General features: G+C 37.9%; 1 protein-coding gene across 1 annotated transcript; it reads right to left on the bottom strand.

Annotated features, from left to right (window-relative positions):
* Positions 1 to 1,189: 1,189 nt before the first annotated feature.
* Positions 1,190 to 15,630, bottom strand: LOC149629925 (uncharacterized). Its single transcript, XM_089851599.1, has 5 exons — positions 15,335 to 15,630; positions 13,633 to 13,774; positions 4,412 to 4,623; positions 4,090 to 4,346; positions 1,190 to 2,680 (listed from the first exon to the last, which is right to left on the bottom strand). Exons 1-5 carry the CDS (start codon positions 15,497 to 15,499, stop codon positions 2,422 to 2,424), a joined length of 1,035 nt encoding a protein of 344 aa, XP_089707725.1. The 5' UTR covers positions 15,500 to 15,630; the 3' UTR covers positions 1,190 to 2,421.
* Between the last annotated feature and the right edge of the window lie 7,111 nt (positions 15,631 to 22,741).

The raw sequence follows: 22,741 nt of genomic DNA, 5'->3' as shown, positions 1-22,741 counted from the left end.
TCGAATAATAATAATAATAATAAGAAAACGAAAGCCAAATTCTTGGAAAACGTTGATTGAAAATGGCCCTTAATTTAAAGTCAGGAATAATATCTCATTTTACTGGCGAATAGTTGCAACAGTGGCTTCGGTAATGATGGTTCAATAATATAAAAATAGCTATCATACCGGTAATTAAGGTTTCGATTGATTTAAACTTTAAAGCATAGCGCGGCTCCTGTGGATCCCCTACAAGGGGACTTTCCTCCTGAGCTCCGGGTTTGGCTTGGCAAAGGCTAGTGGGCAGGATTCATACACTCACATATAAATCCCGCCCACAAATGCCTCTAGCTTCGCCAAGCCAAAACTGGAGTTCGTATGGAAAGTCAACTTGTAGGGGATCCACAGGAGCCGCGCTATGCTTTAAGCAAATAATGGTACCAAGGCTTAACAGATAAACTGAACATTTCACCAATTGTGGTCCATCTATTGTCTATCTTATTTTGGTTTTTGTAACCTCGGTATCTAATAAATATCATAAGTATATGGTTGGTTCCGAAACTCTTCAATGAAATACTTTCAGCATCGAACTTCGGCATTCTCAGGGATTTTTACTACTAACTGACTCGATTATAAACTGATTAAATAAAATCATGGCGGACGTTCTCTTCCGAACACGGGTGGTCGAAAATGACGTCACGACTCAAGCTTATTGCTGATTGGCTCGCGCAGAGCATTGACGTTCAACTCGGCCGAAAAAATTGAAACCTAATATCGCCACACTCAACGTCCAACTTAGCTATGTTTTTTTTTTCGGTTGTCGCTTGACGTCTGGCGAAAAGTCGTGATTCACGCCATGTGAAAACCACGCTTTATTCTTTAGTAGACCCGTGATGCACGTACAAAGGCAGTGCACGTGATTCCATGGATATTGCAATCGTAATACGTTTAGTAATTATTTATTTTTGCACAAATACATTTAGTAATTATTTATTTTCCCACAAATACATTTGGTAATTATTTATTTTCCCACAAATACATTTAGAAATTATTTATTTTCATTTAGTAATTATTTATTTTCATTTAGTAATTATTTATTTTCATTTAGTAATTATTTATTTTCATTTAGTAATTATTTATTTTCATTTAGTAATTATTTATTTTCATTTAGTAATTATTTATTTTCATTTAATAATTATTTATTTTCCCACAAATACATTTAGTAATTATTTATTTTCATTTAGTAATTATTTATTTTCATTTAATAATTATTTATTTTCATTTAGTAATTATTTATTTTCATTTAATAATTATTTATATTCCCACAAATACATTTAGTAATTATTTATTTTCATTTAGTAATTATTTATTTTCATTTAGTAATTATTTATTTTCATTTAATAATTATTTATTTTCCCACAAATACATTTAGTAATTATTTATTTTCTCACCAACACATTTAGTAATTATTTATTTTCTCACCAACACATTTAGTAATTATTTATTTTCTCACAAACACATTTAGTAATTATTTATTTTCCCACAAATACATTTAGTAATTATTTATTTTCCCACAAATACATTTATTAATTATTTATTTTCCCACAAATACGTATATTTAGTTATTATCTATTTTCCCACGAATACGTACATTTAGTTATTATTTATTTTCCATTTATTTCTTAGAATACATCAATAAAAATGTAATAACTTATATATCTCGTTAACAAATTCTTACGCGTATATTCGATTTAAGAGTCATCGCGGTTTTACAAAAATATTAGTAATTCCAATATTCTAAGTAATCAAATTTTGAAAAAGACTGCTTTCATTCGCCGACAGAAGAATTTGTTTACGGTTACAATTATTGTGAGAACTTCTATTTTGTTTCACTTAGAACTTTGGTCAGTTGAGTATTTGCCGAAGATCGCGTTAGCTATTTACACGCCATTATAGTAACTTTAGCTTATGGTCATTTCCAAGTGTCACTTATTTAAATAAACTTGGTTTCATCCTCGAACGACAATAAATGAAATAGGCCCTAGCTTAGTATCACCAAAAGTGTATGAGGGGAAAGTTTGAAAGTGGCCAGAAGTCGCGAGGCATCAGAGTTTCGCCATGATTGGCCGTTCAATCGGCGTAGCTCTATTAGGCTTATTCACTCCCTAAAAGTAGGCTTTGTGCTAGTTCGCGGTTACCGTCGTCCCCTGTTGTGTATGCTAAATTGAATTCGGTCCAATGCGGCCTCGCTCCATGTCTTAAAATTTGTAATCTTTGCTTACGGGTGGTGTACAATTTTGATGTGTGATTTAACCATGAAGATACCCATGCTTTGTGCAAATAAATACAAGTCTGAACCGATTCTTAGCGATGTGTTTGTTCGGATCGGAATCGTTTTAAATCAGTTTCCGGTTTAAAGTTCGGTTGCGAGGGATTACGTTCCTACAATCTTCGTTTAAGCTTAATGATGTGCAGTGGTTCTCGAAACTGGAATCTTGTCAGTAGCTCGACGGTGAAGAAGAAAGAAGCGACTCCAAGCATTGCCGCCCACAATCGGAACTTGGCTTCAATGTCCTTGAACCCGAGTACGTGGACTTCATTCTCAGCCGTCGAATGTTGTGGTTCCAATTCCAAGTGAAAGTCTCTCTCGAGCACGCGGTGATACGATGTGATTTGGCCGGTTTCCACGAAAGCGCGCAATCTGCAATGACCAAAGGGTGAGATAATTCAAATCAGTAACATAAATCAGGTTGTAAAATTTGTCCGCGTGATTAATGTTGACTTTATTTGCTAGTTTCAATTGTGCTCGTGCGAAAGTGAAAAATAATATGTACCCTTAGCACATGCCACCTACTAGGTGAAGGTTTCTCAAATTTGATAAGCTCCATAATGGTAATTGTTCCCGTGAGCGTCAAATTTTGCGCATTTATCTTTAAAAAGGGCTACACTAGACACATAAAGCGTAAATTGGTAACAGCGCGAGTAATTTGTCCCTCTATGTGGTTTAGAAATGAGAATAACGTTTCGGGGGATATAAAAACCTATTTGGACAGATATTAACAGAAGTAAGATGAGACTAGAAGTACAGAGCTAACCAAATTCTTCACTTGGCGAAAGTGAATATTCTTGATAAGACACCAACGGTTGGCCCTCTGGTAGCGGTTTCTCAATTTTCCCTCCAAAACGTGAGACTCTTGTGGCGGTAGACGGCCGAACTAGATTCTAGCACCCGCGTCTTTGTTCTGCGGCTTTAGGTTGAGGGGAAGGGGGTAAGAAATGTTTTTGAAACTCGACCAATTTTTTTCTCTCTAGTGTAGGCGCGATGGTAGCGGCATAAAATCCTCAAATTTGTTCACTAGTGCCAGGATCTACTACCAATGCTAGAGTTCTTTACTTCTAGTCTCATCTTATTCTGATATTAATCATAAAATGGAAACAAAAGTGTAGGGGCCCACGGACCCCAACTTGCACTTACAGTTGAAAGAAAAGTCCCCCCCCCCCGAATGTAATTGTGTAAAGCTTCGTTTACATTAGGCTCGCGCCATCGTCTATTGGCATCTTCGCCACAGATAACGAAAAACATTTGCGCTACCGCTCAGATACGCGCAAATATTTTGCTTTTCCTATTCTGGGAGCTAATGAAATTTTAGAAATCATTTCTCCATCTACGTTGTCCATATTGGTTAACAGTGGCTCGACTGAGTCACTCAGCTACACGCTGCTTTCGTCATTATGAAAAGTGACGAAACCAATCGACACGCTTCCTCTCACCTGTGATTGGCGCTTTTCTCGCGAAGGGCGAATTTCTTGGCTTAGTCGCGAGAAAGTATCTTCGCGAGGTGAGGACGCAAAGTAGCGAAAACCCAATGTGGATCAACAGTAGCGTGATCTTGCAAGCAATCAAAGAGTAGATGCGAACGCGCAAAATGTGTCAGTCTGGATAGCAAGTTTCCAGCGTTATTAGTCAATAAACGTGAACGCCAATTAATAGAGGTACGGAATTATTGAAGAAGGCTATAGTAGCAATGTTTAATGTTAAAGATCTTCGCTAATGTTCAATTGAGAAATACGTAAACGCAGGCTGTTCTTACATTAAGAAAGTTAACGAACCTTTGGTTGATGTACTTCAAAGCTTTCGGATTCATTGTTTCATTATTGGTTACGAACGCTAGTGGTTTTTGCAAGTACTTGGCCGAACCAAGATGAAAATGCGATAGTTTCAGCTCTGACTCATCGAAGAATGTTAACAAGGCCGTCTGTAAATAAGATAAATCTCCAAACCATATTAGCTTTCCTGACAGTAAGTCTCTCGCTTCTTTAGCCTCAAAGATATCTTTTCGCCAGAGAGTTTTCATTTCATCGTCAGTCTGTTAGGATTGAAATTTTATTAATGGACTTTAGGAATGAGATTAAAGTATTTAAAAATCTTCACCGATTGTTTAACACTGCCTCTTATAAAGTCAGAAATGTAAACGTTGACGTCGGGTACTTTCAATAAATCCGGAATTCCGTTAATGTTCTCTATCTTCTGAGACGAGAAATTGGCTTTCAAGACTCCGTTGAACAAATTGACGAAGACCACCATTATCAAGAGATAAACTCCAACGCTGAAGCGAATCGCCAGTGACGAAGGAATGTCGAAGCCTGCACCGACACAAACCAATAGAAAAATTGAATGGTTGAAGGCAGTGTTCATTTACTATGAGTAAAACCATTCGCTGTACTCGACGCGTGGGTGTCTGTATGCATTGTTACACCCAAGGGGACCAAGTTCGCGGTTCGCAAATCGAAGCAAACTTGTTTGCAATTTCTGAAACTTATTCATAGTTGTTCAACTCTAAAATTGCCTTCATAAATGTTTCAGTGTTATTTTTGTCGTAAGTATAGATCTGATAGGGCAATCGCGAGCAATATATTGCGTACATAGTCTTTGTTTCTGGCTAGAGATAATTCAGCTTTAGCACAAGTGGATCATATTACAGCTCCTTATAAGTATTGGACGTTGGCTACGCTTTCTTCCAAGAATCCAAGCGCGCCATCTATATAGCTCAGATTTACAAGTTTAGTTTGCCCTTTAACCCAGATCTGGAATTCCGTTAACTTTTGGAAGTTCCGGTTGATGGTAATGGCCATTAGTGTGAAGTTTCTTAACGCGTTTATAATTTTAGATTAAATATCTTATAATTCTTTGGTAATTAATAAAAACGGTGGTTCAATGTAACTTATTACAACCAACGCGTGCCCCAAAAAATGACGCGTCTGAACGCGATTTATGTCATAATCTGAAACTCCAAATTATAGACCAGCACGACCGGACCAGCATCTTCGCAGACGGAAAAAATAAAAGGTATTGCAAAAATTTGTCAGACTGAAAAACGAAAACAAACTCCTACGTCGACGCGGTGCTACGCCTTACCTTTAATTAGTAATAAACATGGATCCAACTAGGCCTACCCCATTAAAAACCTTTAAATCTGTGGAAACTCGATGCTGTATTAAGGCACAGCCCACTCGATCACGCAAGTTGCACGCGCTATAGAAGAATTCAAAACCCATGTATTTTCGAGAATCGAGAGGGTGTAGTGGAAAAGCTGGTAAAAACATGAACGAGTCTCGATTTTTGAGACAAAAAGCACTGAAATGTTAGGGCGAATTGTCGAGTTGATGAACAAACTTTTATAGGAAAGTGAAAAATGTAAGCTCTAGCTTCCTGATTTTTTTACTATTTGTAAATTAAAGTACACTAAAAATTTAGAAAATATTTTGAAAGGCTTAGGACTGATAGTTATTTTTCTAAAAATTATCAAACTTTCAGTTTGTGGTTTTTTCAACTCTGGATCACTTCTAGCCATTTTAAAACGCGCTGGGCAAATTATTCAAATAAATAATTTTTCCCCCAATACTTGTAGTACTTGGTTTTCACATATTTGCCAATTAGCTTTAACGACTAGTTAATTGTAATAATAAATAAAATATAAGCCCTTAAATACAGTATTTTGATGAAGAACATTATCAGCGGGATTGTTTGGGCCTAGTGTTTATTTTTTAACTGAAAAACTATTCACGCTTGAAATTTCAAAATTTGTAGGACTTACGTTACTACGCGCCTCTTCTTAAAATTTCACGACATTTGATCCACAAAAAGCGAAATTACGCCCATTTTACTCCAAAAAACGGCATTTTCCCCATAGACATAATGCTAATTCTTAGACTCGTTTGACCAAGGAGTACTAATCGGTCATATTCATGACTTTTGGCTGTTTGAAGGGGCTTCTATAGCGTATGCAACTTGCGTGATCGAGTGGGCTGTGATTAAGGAGAGTCCCATAACTATTATTATGCCCGCGGAACTTGTTCCCAAACGACAAGAAAACAAGACGGCCCAAGGGCTCGTAATAGTAGCCATATCGTACGAGTGAATAGCCCCTCTATACCCTACCCTAATGAGTGGATAACCCCTCTATGCCTTACCCTAATGAGTGAATAGCGCTATCTTTTTCAATGCTTAAATGATTTACCGTGCATAAAATCAGAGTGAATAGCCCCTCGATTCCCTACTCTAAACAGTGATTAAATTATAACCGTATAAATTTACTTATGCTGTAATTCTAATATTCCGGTGAATCGAAGAACAGATAGTTTTTAGTGATAATCCCCTCGATGAGTTTACAACATAGACTTATTCCGATGCACACTTATCGCATCTTATAAATTTCTAACAAGGACTTATGCCCAGAAACTTTTGAAAGAGAAAGTTTAGTTATAGTGATTACGCATTTTAGTGATTATCCCCTCGAATTACCTTTAGCAATGCTAAAATGATCAAACGCATAACGCTCATTTAACACTATGTTAGCTCTATCTAAACCCACATTTGAATTAACCGCCAAAACGTTCCAGTCAAACATAACATAGATGACGATAGCTACCGAACGAGAACGAAACACATGAGAAGCGCGGTAGGAAACGGGGAAAATCGTTATCTATTTAATTAACACATAAATAAAAAGAAAATAAATATAAAAACCCCAAACATACAAATTCATAAGTATCCGACCCCACAGATAAAAATTCAAAAATATCCGAACCCACAGATTAAGAGATACCCCACCCCAAATCACCCCGACATTTTAGAGATAAAAATAAATAATAAAAAACTCGGGGTTTCTATCAAGTCTCTATGGTTCAATGGTAGAACGTTTGTCTACTACGCCAGCGACACGGGTTCGATTCCCGGGTCTGACATGAAAAAATTTTAATTAAAATTAAATCTCTAACCTAGCCCAGTTATCCCAATGGGTGGATTGTGGTAATATGAAGTTCCTTTTAAGCTAAAATCTGACGATAACGAAAGCGAAAACTCCGGCCACTACTACTGTTACTACGGCTCGGGTCAAACTAAGAGCCTATCGTATACTACGATATGGCTAAAAAGCAATCATTTTCCTTCTCGAGACACGCGTTTAAACACCGCGTACCCATAGACCGCTATCCAACAAGTTGGGACACCAAAATTTTACATCTCCGAGTCAGAGGAGGATTACGTACAAACTTATTTACCTTGATATGGAATTATTGCTCTTTATTGATAAACAATGGCAGAAACTGAAATTAAGGAAATACTTAAGCAGAGTTCAAAGCGGTACATACAGTAATGCGGACGACATTTTACATCCAATAAGGATATGCCTTGTACACGTGGAAATCAGTCAATGGGGGAAAAGGAGGATTTTTTAATAATAATAATTAAAGCTTTATTGGATATCCCTGTTCAGTCGAAACTGGTTTACAAAGGGGTCCGTTAGTTAAATTAATTGTTAAACATTAAAAATATGCTGTTTTACATCTCTCTTAAACTCATTAATGTTAGCTATATTTTTTATATCACATGGTAAGTTATTCCAAGATTGGATTCCCCTGTTTTTTAAACTTTTCAAGTTGGTTGTCGTTAATTTTGATGGCAGAACAAAGGTTTTAAGATTTATGCGGGTATTATAGATATGATCGACTAAATGAAACATATCAAGGATATACTTTGGCATTTGATTATTATAGATTTTGTACATTAGTACTAATAGCTGATATTCATATTCTTGAGATAGGGTCATCCAATTTAGGTTTTTAAGAGCCTCTGTGGCAGATGATCTCTTATTTCGGAGTAATATTAATTTGGCACATTTATTATGTATAATTTGAAGTCTATGTAAGTATTTTTTGGGGCCAATATTGTAAAATAAATTACCGTAATTAAAGATGGGTTGGATCATAGATTTATGTAGCGTAATTTTACTTTGAATGTTCAAACATTTATAAAGTGGATGGACGAGCCAGAGTCTCTTATTTACCTTATTTAGTACATATTCAATGTGATCAATAAAATCTAACTTTTCATCTATGATGGTTCCGATATATTTATATGATTTTACCCGTGATATATCTAGGGACCCAAGTTTGATTATGTCTTGCGTTGTACCTCTTAATTTTTTAGGTTCAATAATCATAAAAACAGTTTTAGATTCATTAAAAATAAGGCCTCGTGAGGCTAACATTTTCTTTAGAGTTATTACGTCCGATTCTAATTCAGTGATCAATTTAGAAGCGTCATCTGATACAGAGAGAAGGGCATCGTCATCCGCGTATTCAAAAGACTTTGAAAATTTTAAGCATTTATGATTATGTCTCGTATATATGTTAAATAATAGTGGCCCCAAGATACTACCTTGAGGAACACCTGTAGATACAGTCATTGATTGAGATTTTGTATTACCAATTATTACGGATTGTGTTCTTTGACTAAGATAAGACGTGAACCATTTAAGGGTGCCCGTATCTGCCCCGCATGATCTAAGTTCATTAAGCAATATTTCATGATTTACGCAATCAAAGGCCTTAGACAAGTCAACAAAGACAATTCCAACATACCACTCTTTTTCTATACTTTGTATTATAGTCTCAAAAAGGTTCATGACACACGTGGTCGTCGAGTGACCTGGTACGAAGCCAGCCTGCATTTCATATAATAAATTATTATCGATAACATGTGCCAGCAATTGGTCGTATACGATCTTTTCAAGGATCTTTGAAAGAATTGGCAGGACTGAAACGCCCCTATAGTTATTAGGTTCCGTTGGGTCACCTTTTTTATATAAAGGGACTACTTTGGCATCTTTCCATTGATTTGGAAAGGTGTGACTGTTTATGGATAAGTTAATTAGCTTAGTTAAGAATGGCGTAATTACTATAGCTAGACCCCTTATCAGGTCACTCGACAATCCGTCTGACCCTGTTGCTTTCGAAGACTTTAAATTCTTTAAATAAGTAAAAATCATGCTTTCTGATACTTCTACTAATTTTAAATTACATACATCATTCAATTCGATTGTTAACTGTGGATTAATTATACATGGATTTTTCGTGAAATGCCTGTTTAGGTTATTTGCTATCTCAAATTGAGTTGTATATTCTATTCCATTATTACGTATCATGACAATAGATTTAGATTTGGCTTTCATGAAGGGCTTTACCAATTTCCATAAGTTAGCCCCACCCTTTAATTTTTTATGAAAATAATCTTTTTTACTTTTTTGAACCAAGTTACTCGTCAAATTACGTAATTTTTTATATTTATCAATAAATAATGGTTGTTTAAAAGATTTCTTTTTGGCCATATCCCTAAGGTGCATAACATGTTTTATCTCATTGGAAAGCCAAGGTGGGCTATTTATAAATTTGCGTTTTGATAGTAGTGGGGCATACTTGTCAAGTGTGCTTTTTATAGTGTTTTGTAAAGAAGAGACACCATCATCTATGTTTTCTAATCCTAAGTGATCGAGGTTACTGATTAAGTCCTTTACAAACTCGTCACTATCAAAGTTTCTGTAGTCCCGTATAAAACTAATCTCTTTTTCTTTACGCGGAGCTTTTTTCTTCCTTATACACATAATTAGGTCATGATCAGATGCACCGGTTTGTATAACTTCTTGGTATAGGATTCTATCTGGACGGGTTGTAAAAATTAGATCTAGTAACGATTGCGTTGTTAAGGTTGTACGTGTGGGACTTTCAATTAATTGTTTAAAGTTAAGGAGAGTTTTCTTCAGCGCTCGTACTCTTGGTAGTACTGGTTTATGGAGGAAATTACAGTTAAAATCACCCAAAATCATTATTTCGATATCCTGATAGATATTATGAAACTGCAAGAGTTGGGCATCTAGCTCTTCAAATGTTTCTTCATAGTTAAAACAAGGGGGGCAGTAACATGTTCCAATTAAAAGAGGTTTAGTGTTTGTTTCTTTTAACAAACACCATAATAGTTCTAAATCTTTGTCTATATGTTGCGTAATATTGTCGACAATGGAAAGGTTGAGATGATCCCTATGATAGAGACAGACACCTCCGCCACGCTTATTTCTCCTATCTAGTCTGATTACGTCATATCCGTCGATCTTAATTAGACTGTCTGGAATATCTGTTTTAAGCCAAGTTTCACTTATAGAAAGAATATCAATGTCATGGGTAGTTAGCAAGAAAATAATATCCTCAATATGAGGTACTACACTCCTGATATTAATATGAGCGATTTTCAAGCCACCACGGGTTGATTTAGTTTCACTGTTGGATGTAATGTCATTGTTTTTAACCGAGGCGTTTGAAGACAAGTTCTCAAGTCAGACCATAACTGGGTCATCGTTGAACTTATTGGTTTCTCGATACCGATGAATTCTGAATGGATTTGGCCAATTTTCCAAATTTAAAATAATAGTATCGTACTTTTGCCCGCCTTCTATTAAGTATGACCTCTTCCATTGTGATACAGTAGCCAATTCTGATACTGTAACATCTGTGACATCAAGATCTTGAAGATGTAATTTTACCTCTTCTGCGGATGAATTTGCTGGGCAGTTTGATAACACGTACTTCGATGTTGGTGAATTTGATAGACTGATTCCATCAGAGTCTTCATTTATTCCCCATACTCTTGTGTTGTTAGGAACGGTAGATAGTTTATGACAGGAAATACCAGACGGCCATAATTCTGGTTTTAGAATATCGTTGCATCCTGACGATGATTGAAATATAAAACAGTTATATTTTGATGTAGGGTCTTCAGATTTTCTAGAGAGTTTTATGTTTATAACGTTAATGTTTCTTTTAGTGATAAAGGTTCTCATTGTCTCAACGGTTGCTGATCGAGAACAGTTACCGACGAAGTAATCATTTTGAGACAATACCCCTTTAAAACGTGAATTTTCAGTTTTGCTTTCAGGCATTCTACCTACAGGCCGTGTGGGTACTTTTCGTTTTAAGAAACCTTTATGGATTTGTGGCTGACTAGATTGTGCCACACCAACATCCTTGTTGGTGTTGGGTCTTTGATTTATGAATAAATCAGTATATAGTTTTTTTGGAAAAGTCTGAGTCTGAAAAGTGTTGCTAATGTTTGGTCTTACTGATATATTGTCATTGCGAACAAGTGGACAAGCTCCCGTCAGGTGGATCTCCTTATTTGCCTCCCCACGCAACGTAGTTTCCAATGTTTGCATTTGTGTTTTGGTAGATTCACGAAAAGTTTTGAATTCTTCGTCCAGTATGTTAAGTTGGTTACTAATTGATTCAGTATCGAATTCATCTTTATGTTCTTTAAGGTCGTCGATACTTGTTTGCTGTATTTCAAGTTTTGAAGACAAAGTTGATATTTGTTCCGCGTAAATGTCTAGATTTTCATCAATAGATGCTTTGGCTTGAGAAAACTCATCAGCAAATTGTTTTAGCTTAACTAGGGTTGACACACACCCCGCACACATCCAAAATGCTCCAGCTACCTCGTCTTTAATGTTCAAACAAGTCAAATGAAACCATACATTACACATACCGCAATGTATCATAGCCCCGTGTCTCTGATTTCCTCCGTTAAATTTGCAATCCGCACAACAATGTTTAGGCATAGTTAAAATTAATTATTTAAAGTTAAATAATAACTAGTCAAAATTAAGATAAAATAAATGAATAAAACTTAAGATAAAGCTAAGATCCAAAGCCTGGACCGCGTTTACTTTAGGGTTAAGACCAAGGGTTAGCGTTCCTAACGAGAGCTCACAGAAACACGTCCGCTCACGACGACGGCGCGATATATATACGGCGCGATATTTGAGATATTAACCTCCCATATTAGGCTCATTTCCGATTACAAATTTATTTCGCCTCAAAATCATACTTCTGGTTTAGTTCAGCAATACGCCGCGGCGTTTCGCGCATACCCTGGAGAAAATGCTGACGCGCAGAGATGTTATATCGCCCAGTACTTATAGAGAGCTAATGTCATCCACTTATGACTTAGCAAACAGGGGCGGACTGGCCATAGGGCCCCAACTGCCACTGGCAGTGGGGCCCCAGTCAATGGGGGCCCTCCTTTTCGGGGTTTGCATATTTCAAAATTGGTCCTTCACTAACTCAAAATAGTTACGTATCCATAAATCGGACATTGGTAAATGGCATCTCATAAGATAATGTTCATTTAATAATTTATAAAGCGGAAAGAGATAGTTTTGTAGTCGTAAATCGGTTTATATTTTACTTTCATGCTTAGTGAGAAAAGGGGAAAATAAGGGACTAAGAGCACATTAAGGGAAGGCGCAAGTTATTATAAAACTACTACTCTTCATCACTTTTTATTTTTACTGTTTAAGCTCTAGTTGAAGATAAATATATTTTTAAGTTTTATATTTACATTTATATTTATATTCATATTTTCTCAACCATTACCCACTAGAATTAACCAAGGTCGAGGCCCGGCCGGGCCCTCGAGAGGGGGAAGCCCTCACATGAGCGGTTCCCGTATGAGCGGATTCCAAACTAGCGGTTCCCTAAATAGCGGTCCTCATGACAGCGGTTCCCTAAATAGCAGTTTTCCCGAAATGACAGTTTACCCGTTACAGCAGTTACCGATACAGTTGTTCTTGTAAACGCGGCGTACCGTTACAGCAGTTCTCAAAAGAGCAGAAAAACGGGGATGCGAAAAACTATATGGTGTAGGCTGGGTTATATGAACTCAAATAGAACTAGGTTAGATACGGATAACTTTGTTTGGTTAAAGTTGATTATTTGAACTCAATTAATTAAGGTCGAGGCCCGGCCGGGCCCCCGAGAGGTACGGGCCCGGGAAAAAGGACCGAACTGCCCCCCTCTCTTGACGGCCCTGTGCATTATAACGACATACTCTCCTCTCATTTTAGGGATCGGCTTGGGGGGCCCTTTTGAAAACGGTGGCAGATGGCTGTGCAGCTTGCCAGTCCGCCCTGTTAGCAAATTAAAGATATAGTTGAGGTATAACAAGAGGGTAGTGTTTACAGGGCGACTGAGTGATGAATAAACTTTTTACAAAATCGGGACAAAAATTCATTATTTTAGTTTTAACGCGTGCAGTTGCTTATCGAAATAGTTGACAATTCCGGTAAATGTTTTCTTACAAATGAATCAGAGATTGTGCTTAAATTAGCAATTAGGCTGTCGGGCTCCCATGAAATAGCACTTTTGAAATTCGAATTCGGTGCTTTAGCTTCTCTGACAAACATTAAACAGAGCGCCTTATTCTATCATCAACATGAAAGAAAAATCATGCCCACTCAAGCTTCCGCGAAATGACATTAACTCTACCTTTTCCCAAAATGGCTCCGAAATAAAGAAAGAATTTTTGAACGGCGACGGACATCATTGATCCTGGAATTCCCTTGACTCTCTTGTGAATGATATCAATCATCGTTAAGACTCCCATGACGCAAAGCATCCCGCTCCAAATCTGAAAAAAGTGTTTTCAGGGAAGCAACGATTAAGAATTACTTTGCAAATAAATAGATGGCTCTGAAGCAAAGGGCTTAACCTTAACATCACTGGCACTAACAACAGAGTTCTTGAATAGGCTGCACATCCTTACTGATTGGCATGAAGATATACATTCTACAGATTTACACGAAGACAAAATTCGACATATTTTATATACACTCCATTCCACATCATTTTTTGAAAGAAATATTTTACACGAACAAGAGGATAATTTTGAACTGAAGGAAAATGTTTGCACCGAATTGTAACTCGTTGCTCGACGTGTAAATCTGATTGGTTTGAGGATTTTGACATTTCATAACTCCATAATTTTTACGTTAAGTTTCATCATTGCTTACATGTAAGGAACGATTTCATTATCGCGGTGTAATCATGTTACACCAAAAGTCTGATGTCTTAACAGATTTTTGGTTACACCTTCCTAGAGCTAAAGGAGACGTCCCTAGCAGCTAGGACTGTTCACGAGCTCGAGCCAGCTCGGGCTCGTGACGAGCGAGCCGAGTTCGAGCCGAGCCGAGCCGCCACTTTTGCGGCTCGATTAATTAACGAGCGAGCTTTTTTATGGTCGAGCCGAGCCGAGCCGATAGGCATCGAGCCGAGCCGACTCGCGAGCCGGCTCGCGAGCTTAGTCACTGATATAGTGCTTTCCTTTCAGTCTTTATTCTCTCCACCAATAGCGTTCCGTTGTATCTTTACATGAAATAAAGCGTGGGAAAAATCTCTCGTCTCTAACCTTGAGCATATTTTAAAGAGCGGGTTTTACTGAACCACTACATTCCTAAACATGGGATGGCATTTATAGTCATTCTCAAGTTTGACGTTAGTAGTAGCAATTTTTTTTAATCATGTATATGTTAATCGAGCCAGCTCGGCTCGGCTCGATCATTTTCGAGCCGAGCCGAGCTAGAGCCGAGCCAAGACCCAGCTCGGCTCGAGTCGAGCCGAGCCGCCGTTTTTTTGACTCGAGCCGAGCCGAGCTTTTAAAAAGCTCGCTCAGCTCGGCTCGTGAACAGTCCTACTAGCAGCCCACAAACTAAATTATATTTTTATTTATATGTTACTCATCTGGGTGACACCAAAATCGGATTATGCTTCACATATTAAGTGCGCACAGTCTTTATAGTAGTTCTCTAATTTATGTACCTGCAATCCTGCATGGTAAATCGGTTCTTAAGGCGGAAGGATAGCATGGATCCGAAGGAGCCGCGTTACTGAACTATTTCCCCCCGCGTAAGGGGAGGTTCTTTCCTAGGAGCTTAGAGAATATCGTGTAGCTCCCCCAGGCACATGTTACGTACTTCATGCGCAAAGCCTAATCGGCTTCTGGTGACACACAAAAGTCAAGGAAACGATGAGGCAAGGCAGTGGAGAGGCGGACATGTTTTTGCTTCGCAGACGAAAACCTTACTTTTCTTGTGTTAATGTTAAGTAATTACAAAAACAACAAAGGGAGTAGTTCGTCGCATTTAATTCTGACACCCACAATGTCGTAAAAAAAAGTAGGACTAAAGCTTACACCCATGGAAATAGTTTTTAAATCGTCAAAGGCTCCGACTGGAGCAGCGTCGAACGTCAGATTTTTTAGAGACAGTAATCTTTGATGGGCGTACATGAATGGCACTGTCCATGTTGAGGATACACTTCGTTGCGCTGGATTTTCGTAACACGCTGGCACTGCCATAAGGTCCCAATTCTGGAAGCACGTATGTGAAAAACAGTTTGTAGTTAGCCCTTAATGAGGGCAATTCTCTAACTTTCAGAGCGAGTTATCGCGAGTGATAACTATCGTCTAAGGGGTTGGTTTGTCTACCTCGTGCGTTCTATGAGAGCGCGATACCTAAATAGGTGAATAATCTTAGGTGTCATCAGACCTTGTAAGAAAAGTTAAAATTTTACCGTCTTTAGTTATAAAGTAAGCGATAACTTTTCGACCAGTTTAACCCTTTAGATAAGTTACCACTCTCGTGAAATTAAAAACCATAAAATTTTAATTCGAATAACCGTTTTAAAAACGAATATAGTTCCATAAAACGAGTAATCGTTTCCTTGGTGCTAAATTCCAATAGTAAACGAGTATTCGACTGAAAATGTTAAGGACTAGTATGGTCACATAACATATATAAAGCGGTTTCTTTTTTTTCCTTTTTGAATTTCAACGCGAATGCGCAGTTCCCGGTGTTTTTTTTTCCCTCACGAAATACTCAGTCTTAGCACGGAGGTGTGTTGTAGAAGGAGTAGAGACTGGGCCTCTAGGGCCTAGACATAAGCGTACTAGTCATTTAGTGTTCCTCGCATAATTTTTGCGCATACCGAGCCTACAATCTCTGCCGTCATTTCTCCATTCTCCTAGAGAACACGCGTTTTAAAGAAGGCGTAGTTTTCTTTTTTTCCCGGCTTAACTCTTTGAATATTTTCCATTTTATAGTTACCATAAATAGAAAAAATACTAAAGGCATTTTATATAAGATTTGCAAACGCTTGAGAAATTTCCGGCACTCAGACTCGATACACTAGGGATGTCAAATACCGCCCGGTTTAACCGAAAACCGGTTTTTTTAATCTTCGGAGCACCGTTTTTTTAATTCTTAGGTTTTAATCGGTTATTTGAAATGAAAACCGAAAACCGAATCAGTGTTTTTTCAATTCACAAAATTAAAAGTTTGTTTTTCGACACTTGTTACTTACCTTCTGTTTAATACTAGCAATCTACCACCATGGACACATATCAATTTTAAAGGAACTTTCGTTCTCACTCCAAGAAAAATCTGTGGAGTAATTTTCCATTGGTATATTCTAGAATGCCAATGGAAAACGGCACTAGTTATCGCCTATTAGTACTACCTACTCGTACTAATATTCGGTCTTCGGGTCTATGTTGCAATATAGCATTTTTCAACATCTATCCTAAACGGCCGGATAAAAACCGGTTTTCCGACAAACCAGTTTTTTGTCCAGTTTTTTGGAGCGGTTAAAACGGCCATTTAAATTAATCGGTTAACCGAAAACCGGTTTCAACGTCAGTGGCTCGCGGCCATCTTTCATGTTTACAAGGGCTCGTCTAGTTACGGAGGGAGGATCAAAATGCATACCCCTTTTTATGGACAAATAAGGTCTAGCTTTTTAGTAGAGGATTCGTATTCGATTCGGTTTAAAAAACCACTATTCGCACAGCCCTACTCGTTTAATATTGGAATTTAGCACCTAGGAAACGATTACTCGTTTTATGGAACTATATTCGTTTTTAAAACGGTTATTCGAATTTCTTTTCGAATAACCGTTTTGTGAATCGAATGCTCGTTTTTGTCAAGATCGCAAATTCGATTCGTCGAATACTCGATTCGAATTAAACGAATAGTATTCGAAAATTCGAGTATTCGCACAGCCCTAATATTTAGACTGTACCCCCTAAATTCGAAACGTTCCTACGCGCCTGCTCAGCCCTCCCAGAGCCCAGTACCAACTTCACGGCCGCCGTATCCTGAGACGTGTATACGGGACTTACGAGGTTACCGCCCCCTTTTTGGAGAGTTGTTCTGCCAAGGATACAGAGCGCGTTCGACGACAGGCAATGTCAGCCACTAAATAAAGGCTGCCGACAGTTTATGGCAGCGCCCACAGAAAACCTCTCGTAAATCCCGTATAGCGATAGAGAGATACAGCAGAGATCTTTCCGGACCAGAATACACGCCCTAGGTCTAACAGCAGTACAGTCATAAAAGAGCCGTCCCGCTGTGTCGAGACCGAGGATTTTGCCATGGCAAATCCACGATTCTTGTATGAGGGCCACATCAAGACCCTCCTACAGAGTACTGCGGAAGCCGCCTTACTATGGTGCAGATTGATTTGAATTGCACGTAGGGTCCCCATGTTTCCTAAGAGAGGGCCAGTAGCACCTCCCCCCTGACAGGTAAGCTCCCAGTCCCAAGATCCTCCCCCCGTCAGTATCACTAGAACGCTCATCGTCTGGACCCCGAAGGGTCGCATCCGATTCTTCCAGTAGAGTGGACTCATCCATGGAAGATAAATCTTCCGAATGAGCCCCTCCCTCTCCCTCTGTACCTAAAGCGACACCAGCGAGCTTTACAGCCAGATCTCCCAGATCACCAATCATTAGTGACCAGCCATGGAAATAACACAGGTTTACAGGTCCAAAACCACTTTATTAATTACGCGGACTAGTTTTTTTATTCAAAAACCGAGGGTCACGAGTCCTAGGGACTTGTTTATTAATTCTAAACTTTGATAAATATTGAAAGGGACCAGTTTATTAATTAAAGGTTTTCGTCAAATTTCGACTCCTTTCTCATTGCAAGGAGTCTTAATCTTATTTCCTAATAGATAGTTTTCACTCATGGAGGATTCATACCATTTACACCAGTAGGCCGGGCTATCTGGAGGACAAAAGCAGACGGGTTTTTGTCCTCCAGATAGCCCGGCTTCCTGGTGTAAATGGTATTATTCCTCCATAGGAGTTACTATAATTATGACGCTGTACTAGTAGGCTAAATTCGATAATTCGGCTTCGGCGTACGATAATTGTACGATAATTTAGCGGGAAATCTGACTAATCTGGGCACAAAAGGCTCGCTAGAAGAAGAAAAAGGTGAAATATGATGAAATTATTCATGTTTTAAGTCCAAAGGCTGGATGAAAGAAACGTTTGGAGACGTTATTTGTCCATCTCCTTCAGAACCCTTGTAAATATTATTAAGTTGTACCGATTTTAGTATAATTGCAAGGTCAATCAGAACACCGCTGGAGCGTACGATAATTTTGGTTGAAAATCGATAATCTTTTGGTTTTCGTACGATAATGTAGTCAAAGATGGCTAAATAAAATTATTAAAAATGATTTGGGACCATGTAATTTTATATTTATAAATAATTTTAAAGTGGGACCAGTAGTAAAATAAATCGCACAGGGGTAACTGGTCTCAGGGACCAGTTTGAATATTGTTGATGTCGGGGTCACTGGTCCCGAGGACTAGTTGGGGAAAAAACCTTATTTCCATGGCTGTTAGTGACGTGGTTAACACTGAGCGCGTGTTTACTAGGGAGCCGCCATTTTGAAATTTGCGGTAACCGAGGCTTAATCTGTTTACCATCCTTTGATTAGAGAACTGTGATGTTATTTAAATATTAAAATGAATGGATTCGAAAAATTTTTTTGGATGAGAAAGGAAATACCCCTTATGTTTGGGATAAAATAAATTTAAATTACAAAGATGTAAATATGAAGGAAATCGAATGAGCTCAGTCGCTCAGTTCGGCTATGATATCAGATATTTCTTTTCGCCACGGTTTCGTCGAGTGGAAACTCACCACACAGGATAAAAATTTCGGTGGTGGGTTACTGGGTTTTATCAGAAGTCCATTAAATTAGCCTAGGAAGTGAACAATTACAATGGCTGGTATAGCGTACGTCTCTGCTGGGATAAAAACTCCTTCTAACTCCATGGATAGGGGGTTAAATTTTTCCCCCTTTCCTAACACAGTTAGAAATCGCGAGCTCCTCTCTAGGAAGTCTTTCTTGTCGTGAGCGGGGCGTGACTTCTTCAGCCCATGAACGCTGGCTCTCTAAAGGGTAGATTGTTTGCTTTATAAAAAATTAAAAAAGGAACGGCCACGGTTGTTAAAGGGAGGGTGAAGTAGTTAATCAAGTGGTTTTTATATCGATTCTTCTACTAATTATAAAAAGGCAGGGGGTCGGACGTCCTTATTTAAAATTATCCTTTAAATCTGAACCTAATTTGAATTTTAAAATCATTCGGAAGTATTCCTGAATGTTTGATTATGCAGACTGGTCTTGTAATTAGTAGGAGAATCGATAAAAAAAATCACTTTATTTTCTACTTCACCATCCCTTTAAATATTTTTTTTTCAATAGGTTTATGAAGAGTCATAAAAAACTGAATGACCTTGACTGTTCCAAAATTCACACCCCCATCCCTTCTCCCATGCTAAAGAGAGCTCGGTTTTACAGTGGAAGGGGGCGGTTTCGGCCAATAGTTTTTTCTCTCTCGATAGGGCAAATTTTGGCGTACGAGTCGCACCTAAACCGGAGATCTGAGAAAAATTACCGCGAGGTGGCGAATGTGTCGCCCTTCTTCAGTATTGCTACACAAGAGAGGGGAGTCCCAAACCCCGCTTTTGGTTACTTCCTAGGCTAATTTAATGGACTTCTGGTTTTATCTTTTTCGCTTTTTCTGCGAATTTCTTTCCGCGAAGAAATTCGCCCAGTGAAAACCGAGTGTGGTCAGAGGTAACTTGCCGCAAAATTTCGCGGTTTCACAATATTTGAGCGATCAGTTTTTTTGTAAAGGCGTTAACGCATGAGGGAAGATAATGCTCGTTGCAATCTCGATATCAATAGCGCGCTATGGTTTACGTATTATCGTAGCGAGATTTGCCAGAAGTTAAAGACAGACTGCGCAGAACGAGTTGTGCAAATTTTCAAATTTTCCTCTCTTGTGTGGATTAGATCTGCTTGGCAACATCTTTAATGGTACACAATGAAACCGAGGGTGGGGACACTTTTGAAAAACTTAGAGCTAAAATATTTTATTTATAGTTACATACCAAACCGTTAGTGGCGTATTTGTTTTTCACTTCGAAGTGTATGTACCTTAAAATATAAGTTCAATTAGGAGAGTGTCTTTTATAACACCAAGAGCAAACCGAGCAAGAGCACCCCCAAATTTCATCGAAAATTAATTTGAACGTAATTAGATGCAAATTGAGTAATGTCCAATTATACTTATTAGTAAAAACTGTCTTTGTAAACAAAGACGGGAAAAAGTAAGAGATAAGTGTAGAAAATTATTTGCCACTTTTGAACACATGATCATAAAACATCAATTATTTGAAAAAATTCTTATCTAAGTTTTTCTCACCAAAATTACTCAGTAAAAATATTTTAACACGACACATTTATATCATTTTAAAAATAATACGCGTTTTCCATTTATTTTCTCTCAAATATTTACAATTTGGTTGAGCCAAAGAGGAGAGAGAGAGGGAGATAGAAACGCGTTTTATAAAATCCGCCGAAAAATGGGAAAATAGGGGTAGTAAAAACCATTTTCGGCACGTTTAGTTTTAGGGCGCACATCCTTTGCGCATGGGGGGATTTACCTCCTCGCCTTATCTCTGTCATCCCCTACGTCAACAATGCGCGAAAAAGCTGCGCTAAGGCGCCGCGGTGTACCGTAGATTTACACCCGTTTCAACCGCGCATGGATCACGGCTGCCTATACTTTCTCTCCTCTTTGGTTGAGCCTTATAAGGGGAATAAAATGGACGGAAAAACGTTAATAGCTGATAATGTAAAAACCGTATCAAAACAAAAAGTGTTCGTTTATTTGAAAGTTTCAAAAATTGACGTAATGTATAGCTCTCAAAAGATTACGATCAATGTACAGATCTTTTCGACACTAATATCTACATCACAATCAAGCGGCCTATGTTACTTTCCGCTGCGCAATTATTCCCATTTAAAAATATAACAAGTTGGAAAAACCAAAATATTACCTCTCCGAGTCAAGAGTAGGACTAATTACAAACTTATTTACCTATATATGGAAATATTTCTCTTTTTTTGAAGTAAAAATTTAGGAATTATTAAGCTGTATTGAAATTATAGCGCATATACAGTAAAGCAGACGACATTTTACATCCAATAAGGATATGTCCTGAACACATTAAAATCATCCAATGGGGAAAAAACATGAAATTGCTTGTAATGTATTAATTAAGCTATACTACATCTGTCATGAGTGAATCATATACTAGCTCCCTATAAGTTACTCAGCCACACTGGTCTAATGTATCCAGCATTTTCTTCCCGCCAAAAACGTGTTACCTATATGCGACCCCCAGTGAGAGAAAATAAAACTATTCTCGGCGCTAACGTATTTCCGGTAAAAAACCGGAAAAGGGGATCAACCAATAAAACTTCGAACTGAAGGGTAGTTAGTATAAGCAGACGACGTTTTAGAAATGTTGTGATTGTTTGCGGACGGTTCACAGTCGTATTTTATCTTTGAAATTATTTTAATTGGTTAAGGTTATCGCAATAGGAAGTTTTATTTTTTCGCATTAAAATGGCAGAATTTTGGATATTTTTTGACAAAGTCCAAATGAAAGCTACACATTTAAATTCAGAGCGTTGCCTACGGAATAAGAATTTTTATTCCGTAGGCAACGTTCAGAGGCAGGAACTATTTATGGTGAGAAAAACAAACTTTATCAAAAAAAGGAGCTAAACAACAACTTAATAGTCATCTCAAAAACCTTACTAAACTTTTTAATAATGCGTCTAAGGAACTAATATAAAAACTGAAAGAAAGGCCCAACCCATTTTTAACGAAGCCTGTTGCGAAACCCAAATTATATTTAAATAAGCAAAAGAAACCAAACCCCTAAAAACCGTTAATACCATTTGGAACTATCGTCACTTTCAAGTTCTCGATATATTAATTTCAAAGCCCTAAGAGAGGGCGCCGTCTACTACCACTTTCACCCGCCTCCCCTCCTCTCGACTATTCGGAAGAAAATGCTGGATACATTAGTCCAGTGTGACTGAGTAACTTATAGGGAGCTAGTACATGATTCACTCATGCATCTGTATAAGAATAATCCTTGCTTTAGTTATTACAAGAAGAACGCTAAGTCGGTTAAATCAAGTATTAACCGAAATAGGCCAAGTGAACTAAAGAGTGAATAATTGAGGCCCAAGGTGTAGTAAACTATGGGCTTTGATTTTCGTGTCTGTATTGAAGAGACATTAACGGTTCAGAGTGAGCCGAAAGTTAAATACACGTTTAAATAATCAGGTTTAGATTTTATAATAGAAGAAACTATCATGGTGGCAAATAGATCAGTGAAAGGGTTAATGGTAAACGGGTAGTAGCTACGAAGTTTTC

This window comes from Phalangium opilio, unplaced genomic scaffold (assembly GCF_054372755.1).
Source record: "Phalangium opilio isolate 3A_F unplaced genomic scaffold, DU_Popi_V2 ptg000105l_1, whole genome shotgun sequence".
In the NCBI taxonomy this organism is placed as follows: domain Eukaryota; kingdom Metazoa; phylum Arthropoda; class Arachnida; order Opiliones; family Phalangiidae; genus Phalangium; species Phalangium opilio.
The sequence above is the reverse complement of the archived record's forward strand: the minus strand, read 5'-3'. Positions and strand labels throughout refer to the sequence as shown.

Bases quoted from the DNA above. Each gene is read 5' to 3' on its own strand.
- LOC149629925 (XM_089851599.1), bottom strand. From the start codon at position 15,499: ATGGCAGTGCCAGCGTGTTACGAAAATCCAGCGCAACGAAGTGTATCC. The intron at 4,624-13,632 runs GTAGAGTTAATG...GTGTCGGTGCAG, and splicing joins CGGAGCCATTTTGGGAAAAG to GCTTCGACATTCCTTCGTCA. The intron at 4,347-4,411 runs GTGAAGATTTTT...CAATCCTAACAG, and splicing joins GAGGCAGTGTTAAACAATCG to ACTGACGATGAAATGAAAAC.